Source organism: Ambystoma mexicanum, chromosome 2q (assembly GCF_040938575.1).
Source record: "Ambystoma mexicanum isolate Mex_15411 chromosome 2q, UKY_AmexF1_1, whole genome shotgun sequence".
Taxonomy (NCBI): Eukaryota; Metazoa; Chordata; class Amphibia; order Caudata; family Ambystomatidae; genus Ambystoma; species Ambystoma mexicanum.
The window spans coordinates 1,216,146,122-1,216,166,973 of record NC_090924.1 but is presented as its reverse complement, the minus strand read 5'-3'; the positions used below and the strand labels follow the sequence as shown (position 1 = coordinate 1,216,166,973).

At 53.1% G+C, this 20,852-nt stretch overlaps 1 protein-coding gene across 2 annotated transcripts in view; it reads left to right on the top strand.

The window, feature by feature from the left end:
- Positions 1-20,852, top strand: part of LOC138570050 (anterior gradient protein 3) — a 209,858-nt gene that overhangs the window by 63,382 nt on the left and 125,624 nt on the right. For both annotated transcript variants that reach the window (XM_069648613.1, XM_069648614.1), the window contains one exon: positions 20,430-20,569. In XM_069648613.1, coding sequence (XP_069504714.1) covers positions 20,464-20,569 — 106 coding nt within the window. In that variant the 5' untranslated portion in view covers positions 20,430-20,463. The remainder of the gene's footprint in view (positions 1-20,429; positions 20,570-20,852) is intronic.

Here is a 20,852-nt window from a genome sequence, read left to right as displayed (position 1 = left end):
GCCCCCACTCATGTCCCCTATTACCCCACCCCCCAGCAGTGCAGGGGCAGCCTTCACCAGGCCCCCACTCATGTCTACCACCACCCCCACCCCCCAGCCACCAGGGGCAGCCTCCACCAGGCCCCCACTCATGTCTCCCACCACCCCCATCCCACAGCCACCAGGGGCAGCCTCCACCAGGCCCCCACTCATGTCTCCCACCACCCCCACCCCCAGCAGTGCAGGGGCAGCCTCCACCAGGCCCCCACTCATGTCTCCCACCACCCCCATCCCACAGCCACCAGGGACAGCCTCCACCAGGCCCCCACTCATGTCTCCCACCACCCCCACCCCCCAGCAGTGCAGGGGCAGCCTCCACCAGCCCCCCACTCATGTCACCCACCACCCCCACCCCCCAGCCACCAGGGGCAGCCTCCACCAGGCCCCCACGCATGTCCCCCTCCACCCCCACCCCCCAGCAGTGCAGGGGCAGCCTCCACCAGGCCCCCAATCATGTCTTCCACCACCCCCACCCCCCAGCAGTGCAGGGGCAGCCTCCACCAGGCCCCCACTCATGTCTACCACCACCCCCACCCCCCAGCCACCAGGGGCAGCCTCCACCAGGCCCCCACTCATGTCTCCCACCACCCCCACCCCCCAGCAGTGCAGGGGCAGCCTCCACCAGGCCCCCACTCATGTCTCCCACCACCCCCTACCCCCCAGCAGTCAGGTGCACCCTCCACCAGGCCCCCACTCATGTCTCCCACCACCCCCACCCCCCAGCAGTGCAGGGGCAGCCTCCACCAGGCCCCCACCCATGTCTACCACCACCCCCACCCCCCAGCCACCAGGGACAGCCTCCACCAGGCCCCCACTCATGTCCAACTCATGTCTCCCACCACCCTCACCCCCAGCCACCAGGGGCAGCCTCCACCAAGCCCCCACTCATGTCTCCCACCACCCCCACCCCCCAGCCACCAGGGGCACCCTCCACCAGGCCCCCACTCATGTCCAACTCATGTCTCCCACCACCCTCACCCCCCAGCCACCAGGGGCAGCCTCCACCAAGCCCCCACTCATGACTCCCACCACCCCCACCACCCAGCAGTACAGGGGCAGCCCCCACCAGGCCCCCACTCATGTCCCCTATTACCCCCAGCCCCCAGCAGTGCAGGGGCAGCCTCCACCAGGCCCCCACTCATGTCCCCTATTACCCCCACCCCCAGCAGTGCAGGGGCAGCCTCCACCAGGCCCCCAATCATGTCTACCACCACCCCCACCCCCCTGCCACCAGGGGCAGCCTCCACCAGGCCCCCACTCATGTCTCCCACCACCCCCATCCCACAGCCACCAGGGGCAGCCTCCACCAGGCCCCCACTCATGTCTCCCACCACCCCCACCCCCAGCAGTGCAGGGGCAGCCTCCACCAGGCCCCCACTCATGTCTCCCACCACCCCCATCCCACAGCCACCAGGGGCAGCCTCCACCAGGACCCCACTCATGTCTCCCACCACCCCCACCCCCAGCAGTGCAGGGGCAGCCTCCAACAGCCCCCCACTCATGTCTCCCACCACCCCCACCCCCCAGCCACCAGGGGCAGCCTCCACCAGGCCCCCACTCATGTCTCCCACCACCCCCACCCCCCAGCAGTGCAGGGGCAGCCTCCACCAGGCCCCCACTCATGTCTCCCACCACCCCCACCCCCCAGCAGTTCAGGGGCAGCCTCCACCAGGCCCCCACTCATGTCTACCACCACCCCCACCCCCCAGCCACCAGGGGCAGCCTCCACCAAGCCCCCACTCATGTCTCCCACCACCCCACCCCCCAGCAGTACAGGGGCAGCCCCCACCAGGCCCCCACTCATGCCCCCTATTACCCCCACCCCGCAGCAGTGCAGGGGCAGCCTCCACCAGGCTCCCACTCATGTCTCCCACCACCCCCACCCCCAAGCCACCAGTGGCAGCCTCCACCAGGCCCCCACTCATGTCTCCCACCACCCCCACCCCCCAGCAGTGCAGGGGCAGCCTCCACCAGGCCCCCACTCATGTCTCCCACCACCCCCACCCCCCAGCTGTGCGATTGGCCTGGGTATGTGTACTTCGGGGTGCGCGGGAAGTTCCACACGCGATTGGCCTGGGTATGTGTACCTCGGGGTGCGCGGGAAGTTCCACACGCGATTTGCCTGGGTACGTGTACTAGGGGGTGCGCGGGAAGTTCCACACGCGATTGTACGTGTACTTCGGGGTGCGCGGGAAGTCCCACACGCGATTGGGCCTGTGAGAGTGGGTTACATGTATTCCAGGGGTGGGCGGGAATATTTACCGCGACTGTGCCTGTGAGAGCTTGCTACGTGTATTCCTGGGGTGTGCGGGAAGATTCACACGTTCGCCTACGACGTGCCGAAAAATGGTCCAATCCTGAGACACGTACGCCAGCATAAATCAGGCGTACGTCGACCCGCGCAGCTTAAAAGTGCGCGCAAACAACAAACAAGCTCATACGCCAGGATGAATATACCATTCCTAGCAGCAGTGGCCGTGGGTTACCAAAGGAGGAGGAGGATAATGAGGGCCCGAATTTTCACTCCCAGAACCAGCCTTTTTTCGGATGCCTGATGACCAGGTGTATGGGAGGTACAGGTTTCCCCCACACATAATACTGGACCTGGTCAGTGAGTGGGAGGATGACCTCACATCACCCACCCTGTGCTCCCAAGCACTCAGCCCCCTGGAGAAGGTCCTCAATGTACTGCACTTCTTGGCCACATGATCATTTGAGTGGACAAGTGCCATAGTGGGTCGGGGTGTCACAGGCCACGCAGTCACGCTGCCTACACCAGGTCTTGAACATCATCACTGCACGCCCATCAGTCCGTAGGCACATATACCTGCCCAGGACACCTGCAGAAAAGCAGGCTGCCACCCTCGATTTCTATGGTGTGGCACAATTCCCAAAAGTGCTAGGTGCCATTGACTGCACCCATGTGGCACTACCTCCCCCCAGGGCATCTGAGCACATCTATAGGAACCGCAAGCACTGACATTCCATCAAAGTGCAGGTAGTATGTAATGCTAAGGGAATCATCACCTCAGTATATGCCAACTATCCAGGGTCCACCCACGACAGCTTCATTTACCGAATGTCTACCCTAAGCCGGGACCTAGAAGCTGGGCGGCATGGCGATACATGGCTGCTTGGTGAGTATGAATGCCACTGCACATGCATGCATGTCAGATGCAGAGTTATGTCACTACCCCACTAATGATACCCATCACCTCCTCACCAGGGGACAGTGCCTACCCTCTGAGCACCCACATGATGACGCCAATTCGGAACCCCATCACGCCTCCAGAGGTAAGATACAACACAGCCCATATTGCAACCTGGGGCATAGTGGAGCGCACATTCGGAGTGCTCAAGTCACGCTTTCGCTCCCTTGACCGTTCTGGCGGGCAGCTGTTATATGCGCCCCCAGTAGTGTGCAGGATCATAGTGGCAGCATGTGTCCTGCACAATGTTGCAACACGCCGGGGCCTGGCCGTGGACATGGTGGTGCCCCCACATCCCCAACCACATGCACGCCTGCTGCGCATGGGAGGGGAGAGGGCACAGGGTGAGGCAGCCCGTACGCAGCTGGTGGCTAATTACTTCACATAGAAATCACACCCCAGTGGAGTGCACACAGGCTTGGGGAGGCCACCCAGGATGTCCGAGGACAGGGTGCACACCAAAACCCACCTGTGTGGATCTTGCAAAAAAAAAACACCTCCATGGGCTCATGGCCTACACAGCTACCCTATTGTGGGAGTATCACTGCTGTCGCTATCCTCACCCTCTGCAGCTGCATCCGGAGGTGGTGGCAATATGGGAGGCAGCCCACGCAAAGCCCTAGTCTGTTCCTCCATGGGTGCAAGCATGCGGGTGTGGTAGGTCTCGTTCTGGAGGATAAGTGTGCGGAGGTCCCCATGCAACAACTCACGGGATGCCCGGACGTCCGCCCGAGTTGCCTGCATCTCAGCTGAGAGTGTACGGGTGAGACGCTCCAGCTGCTGTTCTGTCCTTCGGTTTGTTGAAGCCTCAAGCTCAACAAGAGTCGTCCTGAGGTGAAGGAGTTCCAGCCTCAGGGCTTCCCTGTGGCCCTGGGACTCTATGGAGATGGCTTCCTGCAGAGTCGCCAGTGCCGCCCGCCTGTCCCTGTCGGACGCCAACATGTCCTCCCTGTGTGACTGGCAGATGGAGTCGGTTGCCTGCTGTAGTCGTTCCATCAGCCTCTCTGATGATGCTGCCTGTTGGGTTGCCATACCGTAAATGGATTGCTCCCATGCGGTATTGCCAGGTGTCGTACGGCCACCACGTCGGCGGGCACCACACCTGTCTGGGGCAAGGCGAACTGCGCCTTGCTGTGCCGGCACTGCCTGAGGCTGCAGGACTGCATTCCCCCTCTGATCTGCTGGCCCAGGAACAGGATCAGATGTCGCAGAGTGTGACCCTGCATCCGTAACCACCAAAGGCGTACCTGCCAACACTGACATCCCCATTGAGGGTTCTAACCCTGGTGCAGGTGGGTCGGACAGAACAGAATCCCTCCCAGGAACACTCACCTGCGACGGCACGTAGGTCTCATCATCCGAATCAACACCTGAGTACAGCTCGGGGGAGGTGCAGCCAGAGACACCCCTGGAGAGCACGACCTGCAGCAGTTGTGGGTTCTCACCCACCACCACACCAAGTCCCTCACTGGTGGTCGGTCGGCCCTCAGACCCCTCATGGGTCTGCACCATCTCCACAACCCCAGCAGTATCAGGTGCGTCTTCCCCTGCAAAGACATAAAAGAAAACAAATGGAAACAGGCATTAGCACTATGGCACACAATGAGGGCTGAGAGGCTACAGAAACAGTACTTGATTGACACATGTCCCACATGACTAACACACTCCCATGCATGCACCGTCACTGCGTGTGATGGGGAGGCAGATGGCACACATTGATGACACCAAGATGGAAGATGAACACATTTGCTGCATGCTGCCTAGCAGTGGCATCACACATTGGCCAGTGATTGGCAGGTCAAATACACATGCCATCACACAGATGGCATGTACCCTAGCCATGAAGTGAAGAGGGAGAGAAGGTCACCAATTGTTCATTCAGTCCAGTTTGTTCATATGATTGATTATTTCCATTGTAATGGTTCAAATGTTTAACATGCAGCTGCCAGTCAAAAATGGTCCTATAGCACAGGGACATGTCCAAACTAATCATGTCCATGAAACTGAGCCAGTCCACTGTACCATAGCCATGTCAGACATGTGACAATAGGACTGAGAAATCCCGAGTAAAAGTGGTGGTATGCAAACAATCTGCCTGAATAAACAGAGGTAAATAAGCAACAGTGTAGTGGCAAGATGAAACTCCAAGGGCAACTGGCGTGGTGTTGGGCTGGATGTCTAATGTTGGCCGAAGGGATGCTGCTATACCCAAATGCTGTTGCCAAGAATGTTTAGGAAGAGGCACATGGGTGAGCCGAACCACTTAGGCACACACACCCTCCCCTGGCACCCAAACAGAAGCCCTCCCACACACACCATGCACATGGATAACACACACATGCATGTGCACTCACCGGACAATGCCTCGTAATCTGCCACTTCTCCCATGCCTTGGATCTGTTCCTCCGTGACGTAGGTCCCAGCAACCTGCTCATGTGGAGTGAGTTCTATGTCGTCTGCTGGAGACCCACCTCCAGTCACTAGAGTTGCGGCATGACTTATTCTTTGCCCTGCGCTTCAGGTCATTCCAGCGCTTGTAGCATTCATTAGCTGTGCGCCTCACGATTCCAAGGGCACTCATGATGTCGCAATGGTCTGCCAGTGTGCCTGACATTGTGCAGGTGTGGTCTTGGATCCTGCAACAATCACCATTTCGCGCTCATGTGCGGACACATACTCTACAAGTGCATTCAGTTCGGCCTCATTGAAGCTGGGCTTCCTTGACGGGCTGGACTGTGTAGCCGTGTCTGGGGCATCAGCCTCTACTGGACCAGCACTCTTCCTCTTCCACTTGGAAGGTGGTGGGGATCCGGAGTGTCCTGCGCCGCTCTGGACACTAGGGGCAGGAGCGTGGGATTGCACACTCAGCATGGGAGTTGGTGCAGGCATTAGCTCAAGTGTGATGGTGTCAGAGGGAATGTCAGCATGATGGACTTGGACCGACACTGTCCTGGATGGGTGTGTGAGAGGTGGGGTGGATGGAGCCTCAGCTGCCCCTGCAGCCTTCCCAGCCTGCCTACGCGGGGCAGCAGATGACCTAGCTGCCCCTGATCCACGTGGCCTGATGACACCAATGTTCACCGGCGCACGTGGCCTAGACCTGCTGACCTGGAAGTCAGCCATGGAGTCACCCTGTGCCAGGTCTGGTTCCACAGTGCGCTGGTCCAGCAAGGGCTGAGCATGGATGTTGTCAGCCACGGTAACCTCAACCGGGGGGGCATGGGTGTCCCTGACTGCTCCTCCACACATGGGGGGCTAGGGGCACCCTGCAAGTCATTGCCACGTCCCCCCCCTGGATCCACCACGGCCACTACTTGTGGCTCGGCCACCTTTGCCACCCTTACAGCTTGTTCGCCTCCCAGCCATGGCACTGATGTTATTGTGCGTATGGGAGTCGATGTGAACTATTGTCCTGGGCAATTGGGGGTCAAAGGGGTTGGGTACCAGATGGTAATCGTACCCTAGTGCTCTAGCAAGGCTGTATGTCACCCCTGGGGAAAGATTACGGGTCACGCAACGCACAGGCACCCCAAAAAAGCAAAGTAAGGTGCACGCAACCCCTCCTAGACCACGTGCGTGGAAAAATAAACCTGCACTACGCTGTGGCACCCAGGAACACAAGAATGAACGTATGCGTGTCACATGCAGCCTAGAATGACCTCTGAAGGGGTACGCGACACACGGGGCAAGCACAGATGTTAAATACTTGCGCGACTCACCGTCCGCCAGGAACAAAAGCGTGAAAAATATGCGCGTGTGCGCGTTGGCAACACCCCCGCTAAAAGAAGAATTGTACGCTGTCTGAGGAGACAGGACAGCAGTAGTAGGGAACGCTGTTTGAGGAAACAGGCCCAGGAAAAAGAGGAAAAGAGAAAAAGCTGTCAGAGGTAACAGGGAGTACGAACTGGAAACGCTGTGAAGTAAATCGCGTGTGAACCGACAAGAAGTACAGATTTCACCCACTCGCTCTCCACGAAAAGCACGTACAAGGAAATGGCGTTCTACACGTAGCTTTTATACACACGTCACAGACGCGCATACGCAATGAGGCCATTTCCACCAATTACGCGATTTGACATTCGGACTTGTATCTCTTCCTTTTTACACGCGCCATTCTCTACGGCCATGCGCGTGACGTCACAGCTGCGCATGGTGGCCTTTGGGCCAATGAAATCGCATATGCGAGCACACGTGGTAAAACTGCACGTCCGAGTGTCATCGCGTGTAATCGGAGGGAAGTGAGCGTACACGCGATTGGCCTGGGTACGTGTATTTCTGGGGTGCGCAGGAAGTTCCACACGCGATTGGTGGAAATCCACGTGTGCTCTGTCATCACGTGTAATGAGGGAAACACCCGCGCGCCTCACGTCACAGACGCGCTCACGCGCTAAGGGCCTTTGGTCCAATGAAATCGAATATGCGTGCTGATGTGCATACGCGCTAAGGGCCTTTCCTCGATTTACACGCAGACGTGCAGGATTTTCACGTGCCAAATCACTCCGTATCAAGCTGGCCACGCGTAAGCACACGGAAGACCACGCTCCTGCCCAGACGGCCGAACTACTGCCCCCCAGAGCCCCGAGCACGCTCCCACCTGCCATCTGCTGCTGCCTGACTGCCTGCTGCCCACGTGCCCTGCCATTTGCTGCCTGCACATCAGCCAGGGGTGCTGTTGCTGTGACCACCGCTGCTGGAACTGAAGACTCCCGACTGGGATTCCATCGGTCCACAGCCCAGCCCCAGGACCCAGTTGCCCACCCACTCCTGCCTCTGGGGTTGTCATGTCGGGGCAAACACCATCTGAGACCACTGACAACCCCCGGCCAGAGAGGCAGAGGGGCACCAGCTTCAGTGCCACCGAAGTTGGTGTCCTGGTGGAGCAAGTCCTGGGGCAGTATGATGCCTCTTTGGAAGTTCCCGCGCCGACAAGGAAGGATGGACTCGGATCTGGACTGACATCGTGACTGCCATCAACGCGGACGGGGTGGCAGTCCGCGACTTCTAACATGTCAAGAAGCGCTGGGAGGACTTCAGGTCCAGGACCCTGAACAAGGCCCGGCGCCTCTTGAAGGCAGCGGATGCCAAGGGGCGCCGGGGCCACTTGTCGGAAGAACAGATGAGGGTCCTGGAACGCATATCCCTAGCGCTCCACGTCCAGGTCCTTGAGAGGCAGACCCGTCTGGAGTCGAGCGGTAAGTGTACATGCATCCTGATTGTGAGCTGTGCGTGTGGTGATTTTTCAGTAGTGTGCAGGTTGCACATCTGTTTGTATGGGGTCGAGTATGGGTGGGGGTGTACAGGGCCGTGGGGCTAACACATGCGAGGGCTGGAATGTGTGAGACATGGATGGTGCTTGTGTGTGTAGGCTTGCATGCCAAATGCAGTTGTGTGGGCACACATGTTTGGATGAATGTGTATGTAAGTAGACATGTCCGTGATGTCACGCATGTATGTTGTTTTCAGCTGCATGTATCAGCACTGTGTACATGTGCATCTGTGTGTATTTGACAAGGGTGCAACAGTGATGCAACATGGATGCATGTGACAGCGGTATGTGGAAGCCTGATGGGCAGATGTGACATGGATGCCCATCTGAACACTGCGACACTTGGCAGAGGTGTACACATGCATGCAAGTGTGGTGGTGTGTGTCCATGTGTGGTGCACTTCCTGTGTTGCATGTGATGTCTGGCTCACCTTTGCCTGCTCATGCTGTTGTATGTGTATGGATGGTGCTGGCAGTTGCGATATGGCTGTGGTATGGCTCATGTGTGCGAGTTGAAATGACATGTGTGTTGGGGATTGTGATGACATGTCTGAGGTTTGCCAATGCCACTCATGTATAACTGTCATGTGTGTATGTGTCCATTGTACAGTGCCCTGATGCCTGTGCTTTATTTCTCCCTGTCTGCAGCGTCAACTGATGAAGAGGGCGGAGAAGGTGCTGTGGAGCACAGCAGCGGGGATCCCACCGCCAGCCGGAGACGCAAGGCCCGGCTCCCTTCCCATGTTGTCATCTCGTCGGGGAGTGAGGAGTCCGGTGCCGCGTCCCAGGCCGCAGCTGCCGGGGGGAGGTCCAAGAGGCGGAGGTTGGAGTTGGACTCCTCGGCAGCAGAAGGGGCAGCTGGGACCCCACAGGGCCCAACGGGGGAAGATGGCATAGAGTCATCCAGGTTGGTGGGGGGTTTGGTGGAGGAGGAGGCTGTGCAAGCAACAGAGACGGGGTCTGGAGGTGGGGATCCCACTGGTGCTAGTGGTGCAGTGCAGGACCAGGGACAGGAGACAGCACAGGCTGCCACGGAGGTGCCTGTGGGCAATCCTGTCCCTGATCCTGTCCCTGCATCATCTTGCACCAGCAGGGATGCCTACGTCCAGACCCGTTTTCAGGCAGGGGATGAGCTCACGACAACTGGCCTTCCTCTGCCTGAGGACGTGGCTATCCGGGTCCAGGTTGAGCCTGTTCTGAGTGGTGTGGCGTTGCGTCAACGGGCCATGCGAGGTGACCTGCAGTCTTTTCATGAGGAGACTGCATGTCATCTCGAATGGCTCGTTGACCACGTCAGCCTGCTGGGACAGGTCACCCAGGCTGGATTCCTCCGTATGATGGGGCTTGCTACGACCCCCTCCTCAACTGAACCCCCTACGCGCCAGTCGTCCTCCGTGCCATCTTCCCACCCATCAGTCACCTGGGTGCCCTGTGGAGCTGCCTCTGACGGTGCGGCCAGGCTGGTGGAGGAGGCATCCCTGCCACAGTCGGGAGTCGGACGTCCAGCAGGGGTGGCCACATCAACGACTGCACCCCAGCCGGCGGAGGATGTGCAGGCAGCAGGAGGCAGTGCACGGGCAGAGGCACAGCAGCAGCAGCAACGTGGTGGGAGCCATGAAGGCTCGGGCCTTCAACATCGGAGGGGCAGGCATCGGCCAGAGGGCAGGAGGACCCAGGACAGAGAGTGTCTTCCGTGTGGCAGCGGTTCGGCCACGCCATAGATGCGGAGCAGCAGCGGGCGGAAGAGTCACGGCTCACAATGGTCAGGGCGGAGAACTCCATGCGGAGGGCCCTGAGGCGGGCCGAGTGCCTCGAGGCAATCCACAGGGGTTTGGAGGTCGACACTTCGACGGCCCTGCGGACCCTCGGGCCATGGAGGAGGACCGCCTCCGCGACATTGAGCAGGAGTTCGATAATGCCCTGGCCCGGGACATCCACAAGTGAGCCGTCAAACTAGCCCGCTGCCCTTGTACATAGTTATGTAGGTAGTGTTAGGTTTCATTTTTTTTTGGATTTATTTTGGACCTTTCGGACATTGGCCACATTTTTGTATATAGTTTATTTTATTAGTTAGTGTAGTTAGATAGGTTTCCTTTCTTTTGTTGGGATAATGGACCCTGGCTTGTTCGTATGTACATAGTTCACTGTTGGATTGTATTTTTCTTTCACATTTTCACCATGGAGCAATGGCTTTCAATTTTATTTCCCATTGGATTTTATTTTCTGGACAGTGTATTGGACACCATTACTTTGGATTTTGATTTTTGGTTTTGCTTTTTTTCACAGACATGCTTCTTTTCATTTTTGTACATTCCCATTTCTGTTTCTTTATTTTTGATTCTATTTATGTTTCCTTTAATACATATTTTTTTATCAAACTTCAATGTGTAGTATCATCTCATTGGTTTCATGCATATCATGATATGGCTTTTGAGATTCACTGACACCCATTGGGTGTATGTGAGGGAAATGTGTTTGTTTCGGAACTTGCAATTGGTGTTCTGTCATGTAATTGCCAATTATGAGTGGGTGGATGCAATACTCGGGTGGGTGTTTTGCATTTGGAGGCTGACCATAGGGACCAGGGATCTAGATTGTGATGATATGTTGGCTGGGGAACATGAGTTGGACATCGGTGGGGGCCTGCTGGCAGGTGCCCCACAGTGCTGGGGGTGGGGGGGGGTGGTAGACATGGGTGGGGGCCTGGTGGAGGGTGACCCTGCACTGCTGGGGGGTGGGGGTGGTGGGAGACATGGGTGGGGGCCTGCTGGCAGGTGCCCCACAGTGCTGGGGGGTGGGGGTGCAGGGGTACATGAGTTGGACATGAGTGGGGGCCTGCTGGCAGGTGCCCCACAGTGCTGGGGGGTGGGGGTGTGGGGGTACATGAGTTGGACATGAGTGGGGTCCTGCTGGCAGGTGCCCCACAGTGCTGGGGGGTGGGGGTGGTGGGAGACATGAGTGAGGGCCTGGTGGAGGCTGCCCCTGCACTGCTGGGGGGTGGGGGTGCAGGGGGACATGAGTGGGGGCCGGGTGGAGGCTGACCCTGCACTGCTGGGGGGTGGGGGTGGTGGGAGACATGAGTGGGGGCCTGGTGGAATCTGCCCCTGGTGGCTGGGGGATGGGGGTGGTGGTAGACATGAGTGAGAGCCTGGTGGAGGCTGCCCCTGCACTGCTGGGGGGTGGGGGTGCAGGGGGACATGAGTGGGGGCCGGGTGGAGGCTGACCCTGCACTGCTGGAGGGTGGGGGTGCAGGGGGACATGAGTGGGGGCCTGGTGGAGGCTGCCCCTGCACTGCTGGGGGGTGGGGGTGCAGGGGGACATGAGTGGGGGCCTGGTGGAGGCTGCCCCTGCACTGCTGGGGGGTGGGGGTGGTGGGAGACATGAGTGGGGGCCTGGTGGAGGCTGCCCCTGGTGGCTGGGAGGTGGGGGCAGTGGTAGACATGGGTGGGGGCCTGGTGGAGGCTGCCCCTGCACTGCTGGGGGGTGGGGGTGGTGGGAGACATGCATTGTTGATTAGTAGTGCAAGGTGACATGTGGGTTGGCTGGGGGGCATGCCCATGGTGGATGGGCTGCCTGCGGGACATGAGCAGGGGTGCAGGGTAGTCCCCCGTGGTGTGGGCTGCCTGCAGGAGCCATGGAGGTTGTAGAGCGAACACCTGGGAGGACCCACACGGCCAATTCACGTGTAGTACTCCCCAGAACCCCTGATATACGCGTACCCTGCTGAAATTGTGTGTGGAACTTCCCGCGCACCCCTGCAATACACGTACCCTGCTGAAATCGCGTGTGGAACTTCCCGCGCACCCCTGGAATACACGTACCCTGCTCGCACGGGGCCAATCGCATGTGGAACTTCCCGCGCACCCCTGAAATACACGTACCCTGCTCGCACAGGGCCAATCGCGTGTGTAACTTCCCCCGCACCCCTGAAATGCACGTACCCTGCTGAAATCGTGTGTGGTACTTCCCGCGCACCCCTGAAATACACGTACCCTGCTGATTTTGCGTGTGATACTTCCCGCGCACCCCTGATGCACACGCACATAGGACATTCGCGTGTGGAACTTCCCGCGAACCACTGAAATACACGTTCCCCGCTTGGCGTTTGCTGTTTGCCAGCCCTGTGAACTGGTCCAGGGTTAGCGCAGCCCTTTGCGATTATTTGGGGATTTTGAAGGCTTTTCCTTGCGCGAGGGCGTTCTTGGGGGCGTAACTGTCGCTGCTGCAGGGTCGCTGCGCCACGGTGCGCCACGGCTGGTTTTGGATGCGAAAATCCATGAATACGCTGTGCGCGGAAATCGATTTTAGCACACGCGGCTGCCGCAGACATTCCTACGGGCATGCTGTGCGCCAGTCGCGTGTGCCACTTTTGTGCGAATTTCTATGAATTACCCTGTAAATTGTGAAGAAGAAATGAATGTCTGAACTCAAATCTTGGATGAGGTTAGTTTGTCAAATCATTAATAACAGTACTGCGGATCAACACAGCTGTAGCACTCCTCAAACAATCCAAGCACTATGACTTTCCCCTTGCACAACAACTGATATACATGGTATTGATATAGAGACCATTTTGCAAGGAAGGGAAAAAGAAACTTTGACATTTATTGCTGATGCTGCGAGCGACCGTCTAAAATGACTGGAAATGCACTTTTCGGCCGTGCGTGCACACTGCTTCTTCCATCTGCTTGTTGCGCTCAGGGCACATCCCACTTGGGATTCATATGTGCTATGCCCTATTCGTGCCTGCTGCCAGAAGGCCTTCCAAGATGGCCGTTTGCACGTTGTTGATGCTATATTTGTCTTTGTGCTTCTTTTTCTGGGCCAGCTCCTGCCTCCCTCTCCCATTGGTTGCCTTGGCCCCCTTTAGCCAATGGCAGCAACCGGGAGGCGGGAGCCGGCCACACTACCGAAGGCTCAGAACGAGGCCCTTCCACCATCCACTTTCAATCTCTGCCTATCTCCTGACCCGGATGGAGCCCCTTTCCCTCTGCTCCCCAGCTTTTTCCACCTGCGCCGGACTGCCATCATTGCTGCGCATGGCTGGGGGTAAGGAAAAAGAAACTTTGACATTTATTGCTGATGCTGCGAGCGACCGTCTAAAATGACTGGAAATGCACTTTTCGGCCGTGCGTGCACACTGCTTCTTCCATCTGCTTGTTGCGCTCAGGGCACATCCCACTTGGGATTCATATGTGCTATGCCCTATTCGTGCCTGCTGCCAGAAGGCCTTCCAAGATGGCCGTTTGCACGTTGTTGATGCTATATTTGTCTTTGTGCTTCTTTTTCTGGGCCAGCTCCTGCCTCCCTCTCCCATTGGTTGCCTTGGCCCCCTTTAGCCAATGGCAGCAACCGGGAGGCGGGAGCCGGCCACACTACCGAAGGCCCACAACAAAGGCCCTGTCTACCGCTGTCCACCGCGGTATGCCGGATCGCCGGCCCCTCCGTGTGTGAGTGTCTGTGTGCCCCCCCTGCCCCCCGTGATTATCTGTGTGCCCCCCCTGCCCCCCGTGATTATCTGTGTGCCCCCCCTGCCCCCCGTGATTATCTGTGTGCCCCCCCTGCCCCCCGTGATTATCTGTGTGCCCCCCCTGCCCCCCGTGATTATCTGTGTGCCCCCCCTGCCCCCCGTGAGCATCTGTGTGCCCCCCCTGCCCCCCGTGAGTGTCTGTTTGCCCCCCGTGATTATCTGTGTGCCCCCCCTGCCCCCCGTGAGTGTCTGTTTGCCCCCGTGAGTATCTGTGTGCCCTCACCCTGCCTGCCCCCCCTCATGCTCTGCGCTCCACCCCCCCTCCTCATTTCCATCCTCTTCAACTTCCCTCCTACTCCCCCCTCCTTTTCTCCCCCCTCTTAGACTTCCGCCTCCTAGCACTTACTCCTATCATCTGTTCCGTGACTCTTGATAGCAGCTTGTCTGTCCCCCCTCCTTCTGTTTTCCCCCTCCCCCTCCCCTACTTTTCAAATTGTCACTGACTTTTGATCAGTAGCGTGTCTTGTTCTCCTTCCCCCCTCCGTCCACTTGCCCCCCCTCCCACCCCGCCTCTTGTTACCACCTGCACTGCGTAAATTGTCGTCAGACTTAGTAATGTTACTGCTTGCTCTGTTTTCCTTCCTTTCCATCACCTCTTGCCTTACTTGTTCTATGCACTTGCACTATCAGAAATGTCGTCTGGCCTATTATGATAGTTATTTCTCACATTCTGTATTGTTTCAAGGACTTTTGCTGAATGTAACTGTATTTTTCCTATGTCCCCTCCCTCCTTGAAGCGCTTTGAAACACATTGTGTTTAGGCGCTATATAAATAAACTATCATATCATATCATATCATGACTTCAGTAGGGAGAATTGTACTTCTTGAATTACTACATATCACTTGAGGAGATGGGCAAGCCTGTTCTTTAAAGTTGAGGCCTACCGCTTTCAAGAGATAACAATACTGATGTGTATTCATAATGAAATGAAGGCTCACACTTTCTTATCAACATTTCTTTGAAGCCGTTTCAGTTAATACAAAGATTCACTCTTGGTACAATAAGCGAGGTTACAAATGTGTGTGCTGAATATTCAGAAAGCTAGAGTGCAAGTAAAATACTGCTTTAGTGTGCCAAGCTGTTATTCTTCATTCTTAGAGCAGAATATGATTCAACATGGATTCTTCTCTCAACTTCACTAGGCATGTGTGCTGATTATAAGGACTAGTTCTCTCACATTAGTATACTTTTGTCCTCATTTCTATTTGAATTCCCTTACTATTAATTTTACATCAACATTCTTTAAGCCAGGGGTCTGTAGCATACGGCTCACTGGATGTCCAGGACTACAACTTCCTTGATACCTCACCATTGACTATGCTGGCTAGCGCCGATGGTAGGTGTTGTGTAAAACATCTGGAAAGCCAATGGTTGGAGGCCGCTGCTTTAGGAAATCCTTGATATATTATTGTGTTTTAGCTGCACAAAATGTCCCTTTATTCTGTCCCTGTGCTTCCTTTATGTTTTGTTCATATATTCAGACAAAACCAACTTAAATCCACTATAATCAGACAATACTTGCTTTTACACATTTCTTCTCAAAATAGTGATCCATACTCACAGAGAACAAGAAATGAAAAAACACAATGAAGGCAACAATTCACTGAATAATGTAGGCAGGAAGCAAATGGGATGCTCATAAAAGCAGGGTAGGTTGGTACACTCAAGATTGAGTTATAATATTGTGCTGATTTTCCAACTGTTTGTAGTGGAATGTTAAACTCTGGGGTTAGAGTTTCTGAAATAAATTGTACGTGCTCAAGCAGCGAGGAAGCTGTGAAACGCGTTGTACCGTGTGATTTTCTACTATGGCTGATGCCGCAATAAAACTGGATAGTTTTAAAGGAAAACCCATTGCTTTTTGTGCTCAATAACGGACGAAACCTTACTCTGGCGAGTATTTCATTCTTTGGAGTGCCATCCTCTCTGGGAAGAAGAAGAAATCATTTTTTCCCTTTCTTTGGAATATATATATATATATATATAAATGATTATACCGGACACATTAACCATTTATGCAAACTGCAACATGGACTACCTAGTGTGAAATTACTAGATGGTTTTTAAATGGATGTAGTTTATACGTCCGTATTTTGAAGCATCCTTTCTTTCATGGTAGGTTTTTACAACTCAATATGAAACATTGACAATATCATATTAAGAATTGGCAAGAACAAAATATATTTTGTGAAAAGTAAATACATTTATTGCCTATTTGGCTCACATAACAATCCGCACAAGGATCCACGTAATCTAGCATACAAGCTGACGATATCTAGTCTTGCTAGATGTCTTGGATGTTGAGAAGAATTCAACTTTGATGTTGCAGTATTTAATAAGGTGCTTTTCAAGTACTGCAGTTACATCTTGAAATTCCACTTCATATTCCTTGAGTTATATCTCTGGTTGTTTCTCTTTTTAGGTAATGCTAAATACTTGGCTGTGGTCCGTTTGCATTAGCATATGGTTGCGATTACCAAATGCTTAGTTTTCCAGGTCATCCTAATTTCAGTGTTCGATTATATTGAGTTTGTACATTTTCCTGACTTCCTGGACTGATGGATGTCATCAGACCCTGACTTCATTACACTTCCTACCTGGCATGTGGTGACAAATCCTCACCTTGGTGGGCAGTGTGGTGCCCAGAGATAATGGGAAGAGCAGTTTGATTTATTTTGCATGAGTTATTCCATATGTCTCAGAACTAAGGGAGGTGGGCTTCCTTGCAAAGCTCCTTTGGTTCTCTCCCCTGATGTGGTGAGGGAGCCCCAACATATACCAGCATGATTGTGCTGGATTGTATCGCTTTCAGCAATTTAAGAGGAGTGCTTTGGGGGTAACCTAGGTAAAGCCCCTGGCGAGGTTTTGGTACCAGAGATCTGAGGATAGAGGCACAGTGTATTTTTTCAGTATCAGTGGCAAGGGTGAGGGTTAATCAACCCATAGAATCTTATTATACCTAAGCATTCACTCATTACTCTTTTGTTGACAAGTTTGTGGGGTTCACAGCCCCAAAACATTCTCTTACCAATAAGTGCCCTTTAGGATGAGCGGTTCCCAGCTCATAAAGCATTCCCTTATTTTAGAGTCTTTTGTGATCTAAGTTCTATAGAACTGTGATGCATTTCATTTATTATTTTTATTCTCTAAAACTGACTTATTTGGGGTGAGACATCCTACTCCCAAAGTTGTTTCACGAGAATGACTATCGCCTGAAGCCAGATGCCCCTGTGTTGCTGTTCATTGTCTTGGGAAATAAGAGTAGGTACTTTACATGTTGTTAATTTGTTCAAAAAGCCTATGTGGTGAAGTTGTCACTGTGGTATTTCACCAGTAATCTGAATGGGCACACATAGGTTCTCTGTGTATATGGGGCATAGATTGCCAAGCATCTCTTAACGACTGTTGTCTTCTCTGAGCTGGATCACTGTTCCAGCATCCTCTTTGGCCTCCCTAACTATGCTTTCTGTCCTGACAAGTTCAATAACTTCGCTACCAGGCCTTCCTTTAAACTCCATCACTTCACGCCTACTTCCTTGTACCATCACCAGGCTGGATGGCTGACAATGCAAAATTTCAATTAAAATGTCTTCTCCTGGTTTATAAATCTATCCACGGTAAGGCACAGCTGTATCCATCCTCCTCTATACAACACTTCAAGCATTCTAGTAATCATCGCTCTGCCTCCTCGACTACGCTTGTGGGTCCTTGCCCTCGTTTTGCTTCCTCTCGCTTCTACTCTCTCTTTTTTCATGCTCCACTTGCATGGAATTCTCTTCCCCCGGTCATCCAAGAAACAGTCCAGTCCACATGGATTTGTTCTAAACCAAACTAAATCCTACCATCACGCCTCCAGTTTACCCTCCTAAATTACCTCTCAACTTCCTGCTAGCTAACAATTTTGCCTCGCCTCTAACCCGCCTCTGTTCCTCTGCCTCCACTCTGGCACTTTACCCACCATGGTGACATCCTGAGCACAGCTGGCAATACCGCCTACCTGCACTCGAAACATCATATGTTTGTTGCCCTCAATCTATGTATGTCCACGTATGTATTGTCCCCAGTGACTGTTCCATTTACTCCCCTCCACATCCTGGTCAGAATGTCCCTCAAATTCACCCCATTGTAAGAACCGCACTGCTTCCCTTCAAACTGATTTCTTATCTATTGTAAGGTCTTTTGTGATCAAAAGAGCATTGCACCTCCTGAATATAATTACATAAATACAAACAGAGGAAGGGCCTCATTTTGCTAGGAGCATTGCTAGGTGGGTGATTTCCATACAATGGGCCTCATTCCGAGTATGGCGTTAAGGGATAGCGGCCACCGGTAACGAGACCGGTGGCGGTGATCCCTTACCGCCATACTCCGAGTTCCCTTTGCGCCCTCGCCCTTAACGCCTGCTTTGAGCAGGTGTTAAAGTCGAGGGCGCAAAGGGGCCTCCAAGCCAATAACGGTGACCGTAATGAACGGTCACCGTTATTTGCATCTTCCCCATTTCCATTGAGCCCTATGGGGGCTCATTTGGGAATGGGGAAGAGCCTTGGTGAATGGGGAATTACCGCCCTGCCAACCTTGGAATGGGGCGGTAATTCCGCCATCCACCAAGGCGCTGCCGGTCCGGGTACGGCGTCAACCAAGGCGTTAATAGCGCCATTGGTTAGCGCCGTACTCGGAATGAGGCCCAATGGCTTGAAAAGTTGCATTTCTCATTCTATGCTTGTCTCTTGTAGGTGAATGATGCTCGTGTCATCTTTGAGATAATTGACTGGTTGCTAAGTTTGACAGGAACGAATACAGTAATGACCATAATCATATAATTATTTCATTTTTTTGCAACGTGCTAAATACCAGAGACCAGTCCCTCAATGCAGTACAGGGTTTTGGACCTATGTTGTGCTGCTGTGCTGCCTTATCTTGCCTCCAAGATAAAGGCGTTGCCGCTGAGTTATCCTCCCAGTCTGGTTATTGGTGGGCCCAGTGAACATGCCAGAGTAATACATTAGCCCTGTTATATATACAATTTAATTTAAACTTCTAGAAATAAACAAAACTGTTTTCTGTGACAATAGCTTTGCTTGTGCATTATTTTACCCTTGGATCTAGGAATTATTATTCTCTGTGGCTCTATCAAAGTAACATGAACACAGGATTATTTCAGAAACGGTTCTCCCTCAATACACATATTTCTCCATTTCTCGGATATTTTCTTCATGTTTTGCATACATGCATAGGTGGTTAGCTCAGTGAGATAAGCAATTGCTTGTGACAGGGCACAGGACACGTTTTACATGCAATGCCATAGCGCTGATAAAGCAATTGAAGCTTGTGAGATAGACACGTTGGGTACCTTTGCATTCGGTAATAACAGAACCTTTCAATATAGCACTAAGAACCAGTAGGAATTCAGAATGAAACACTAGGAAGAAAATATGTTGCTAATAAATTAAATTAATCTTCAAGTAGACGATAGTTGAAATTGATGTAAAGCTGGTGAAATGCAAAAAAACAAAAACGTAAAACAGCATAATAATAATTTAGCATTTATATAACTTTACGAACCCTCAGGTATCTGAGCACTGCATGCTCATTTATCAACTTCGGAGGGATGAAAGGCTGAGTTTGGCCCCGCCGGGATTCGAACCTGCGTTAGCAAGCTCTGCAAGGATGTCAAAGCGAGCGCTCTACTCGTTGTCCACTTTACCGGCTCATCATGTGCTAATCAAACTACAGCAATACTGTTCCTTCCTTTGTCACGTAGGACTTTACATAATGTCACAAGAAGACGAAATTACAAAATTACAAAATCTCAAACAATACTTCGTTGCATGTTTATTATTCAGTGGTTTTTTTTTCATTCACATAAAAGACCAAATATAACATTGGAAAAGGTTTCCTGTAGCTTTTCCATGACACCTTTTCTCTTTCCCAATAAAACTCCTCATGCCAGGGGCCTGGGATGCCCACAACAGACCTAGTCTTTGAGGTGCATCCTGAACATATCCATCGGTTATTTCACAGCCATAAAACTGCATCAATGGAAGTATTGCCCTGAAGATGGGCACTTGATTGGAACTGCCACTGTGTTATTGTTGCACCTCTCAACTGCAACTGTACTGCTACATGACAGATTGTGCTACACACAATGAATTCATGAAGTAATTTGTCACATTTATGCTACCAGTGATGTTAAAAGTCATGATGGTGTACATGTGTCCATAGTGCATCATATGATCGTCTGTTTTCATACAGTGATGATGGGAAATTGAAGATCAAAATGTACATTTTTCAATGCATAAATGGCAAGTTGCAGGCCCCACATTATTTCAATATTTTAAAAATGCGTCTTTCAAACAATTAATGATCCTTCTTTTTCCTATCTAGAGCTGCTCTCTGGAGAGGCACTTAGGAAGCAAAGATGCTGCATTCAACGCTGGCCTTGTCTCTCTTAATGATTGCTGTGACCTACAACCTCGCAATGGCAATTGATAAGGAGAAGAGACCCCCACAGACATTATCACGAGGTTAGTTCTTCATCTGTGTTTCAATGACACCTCGTTATTACACAAAATATTTGTGGTCAGCCACTTCATGCAGTTTTATTTTTAAACAATGTGGATATTTGTGGCTTTGTAGGTACAGTCTGTCAAGGCGACAACTGTAGATTAGAGAAAGTATTTTTATTAGGCTTTAACCAAATATCCACTGTGTGTCGCGTCTCGCTGAGTTGTGGTTAGAAAAAGCACTACTTACAATAGTTACTAAAAAAGTACTCAGACAGGAGACAGCGGCAAATTTAAGATTTCA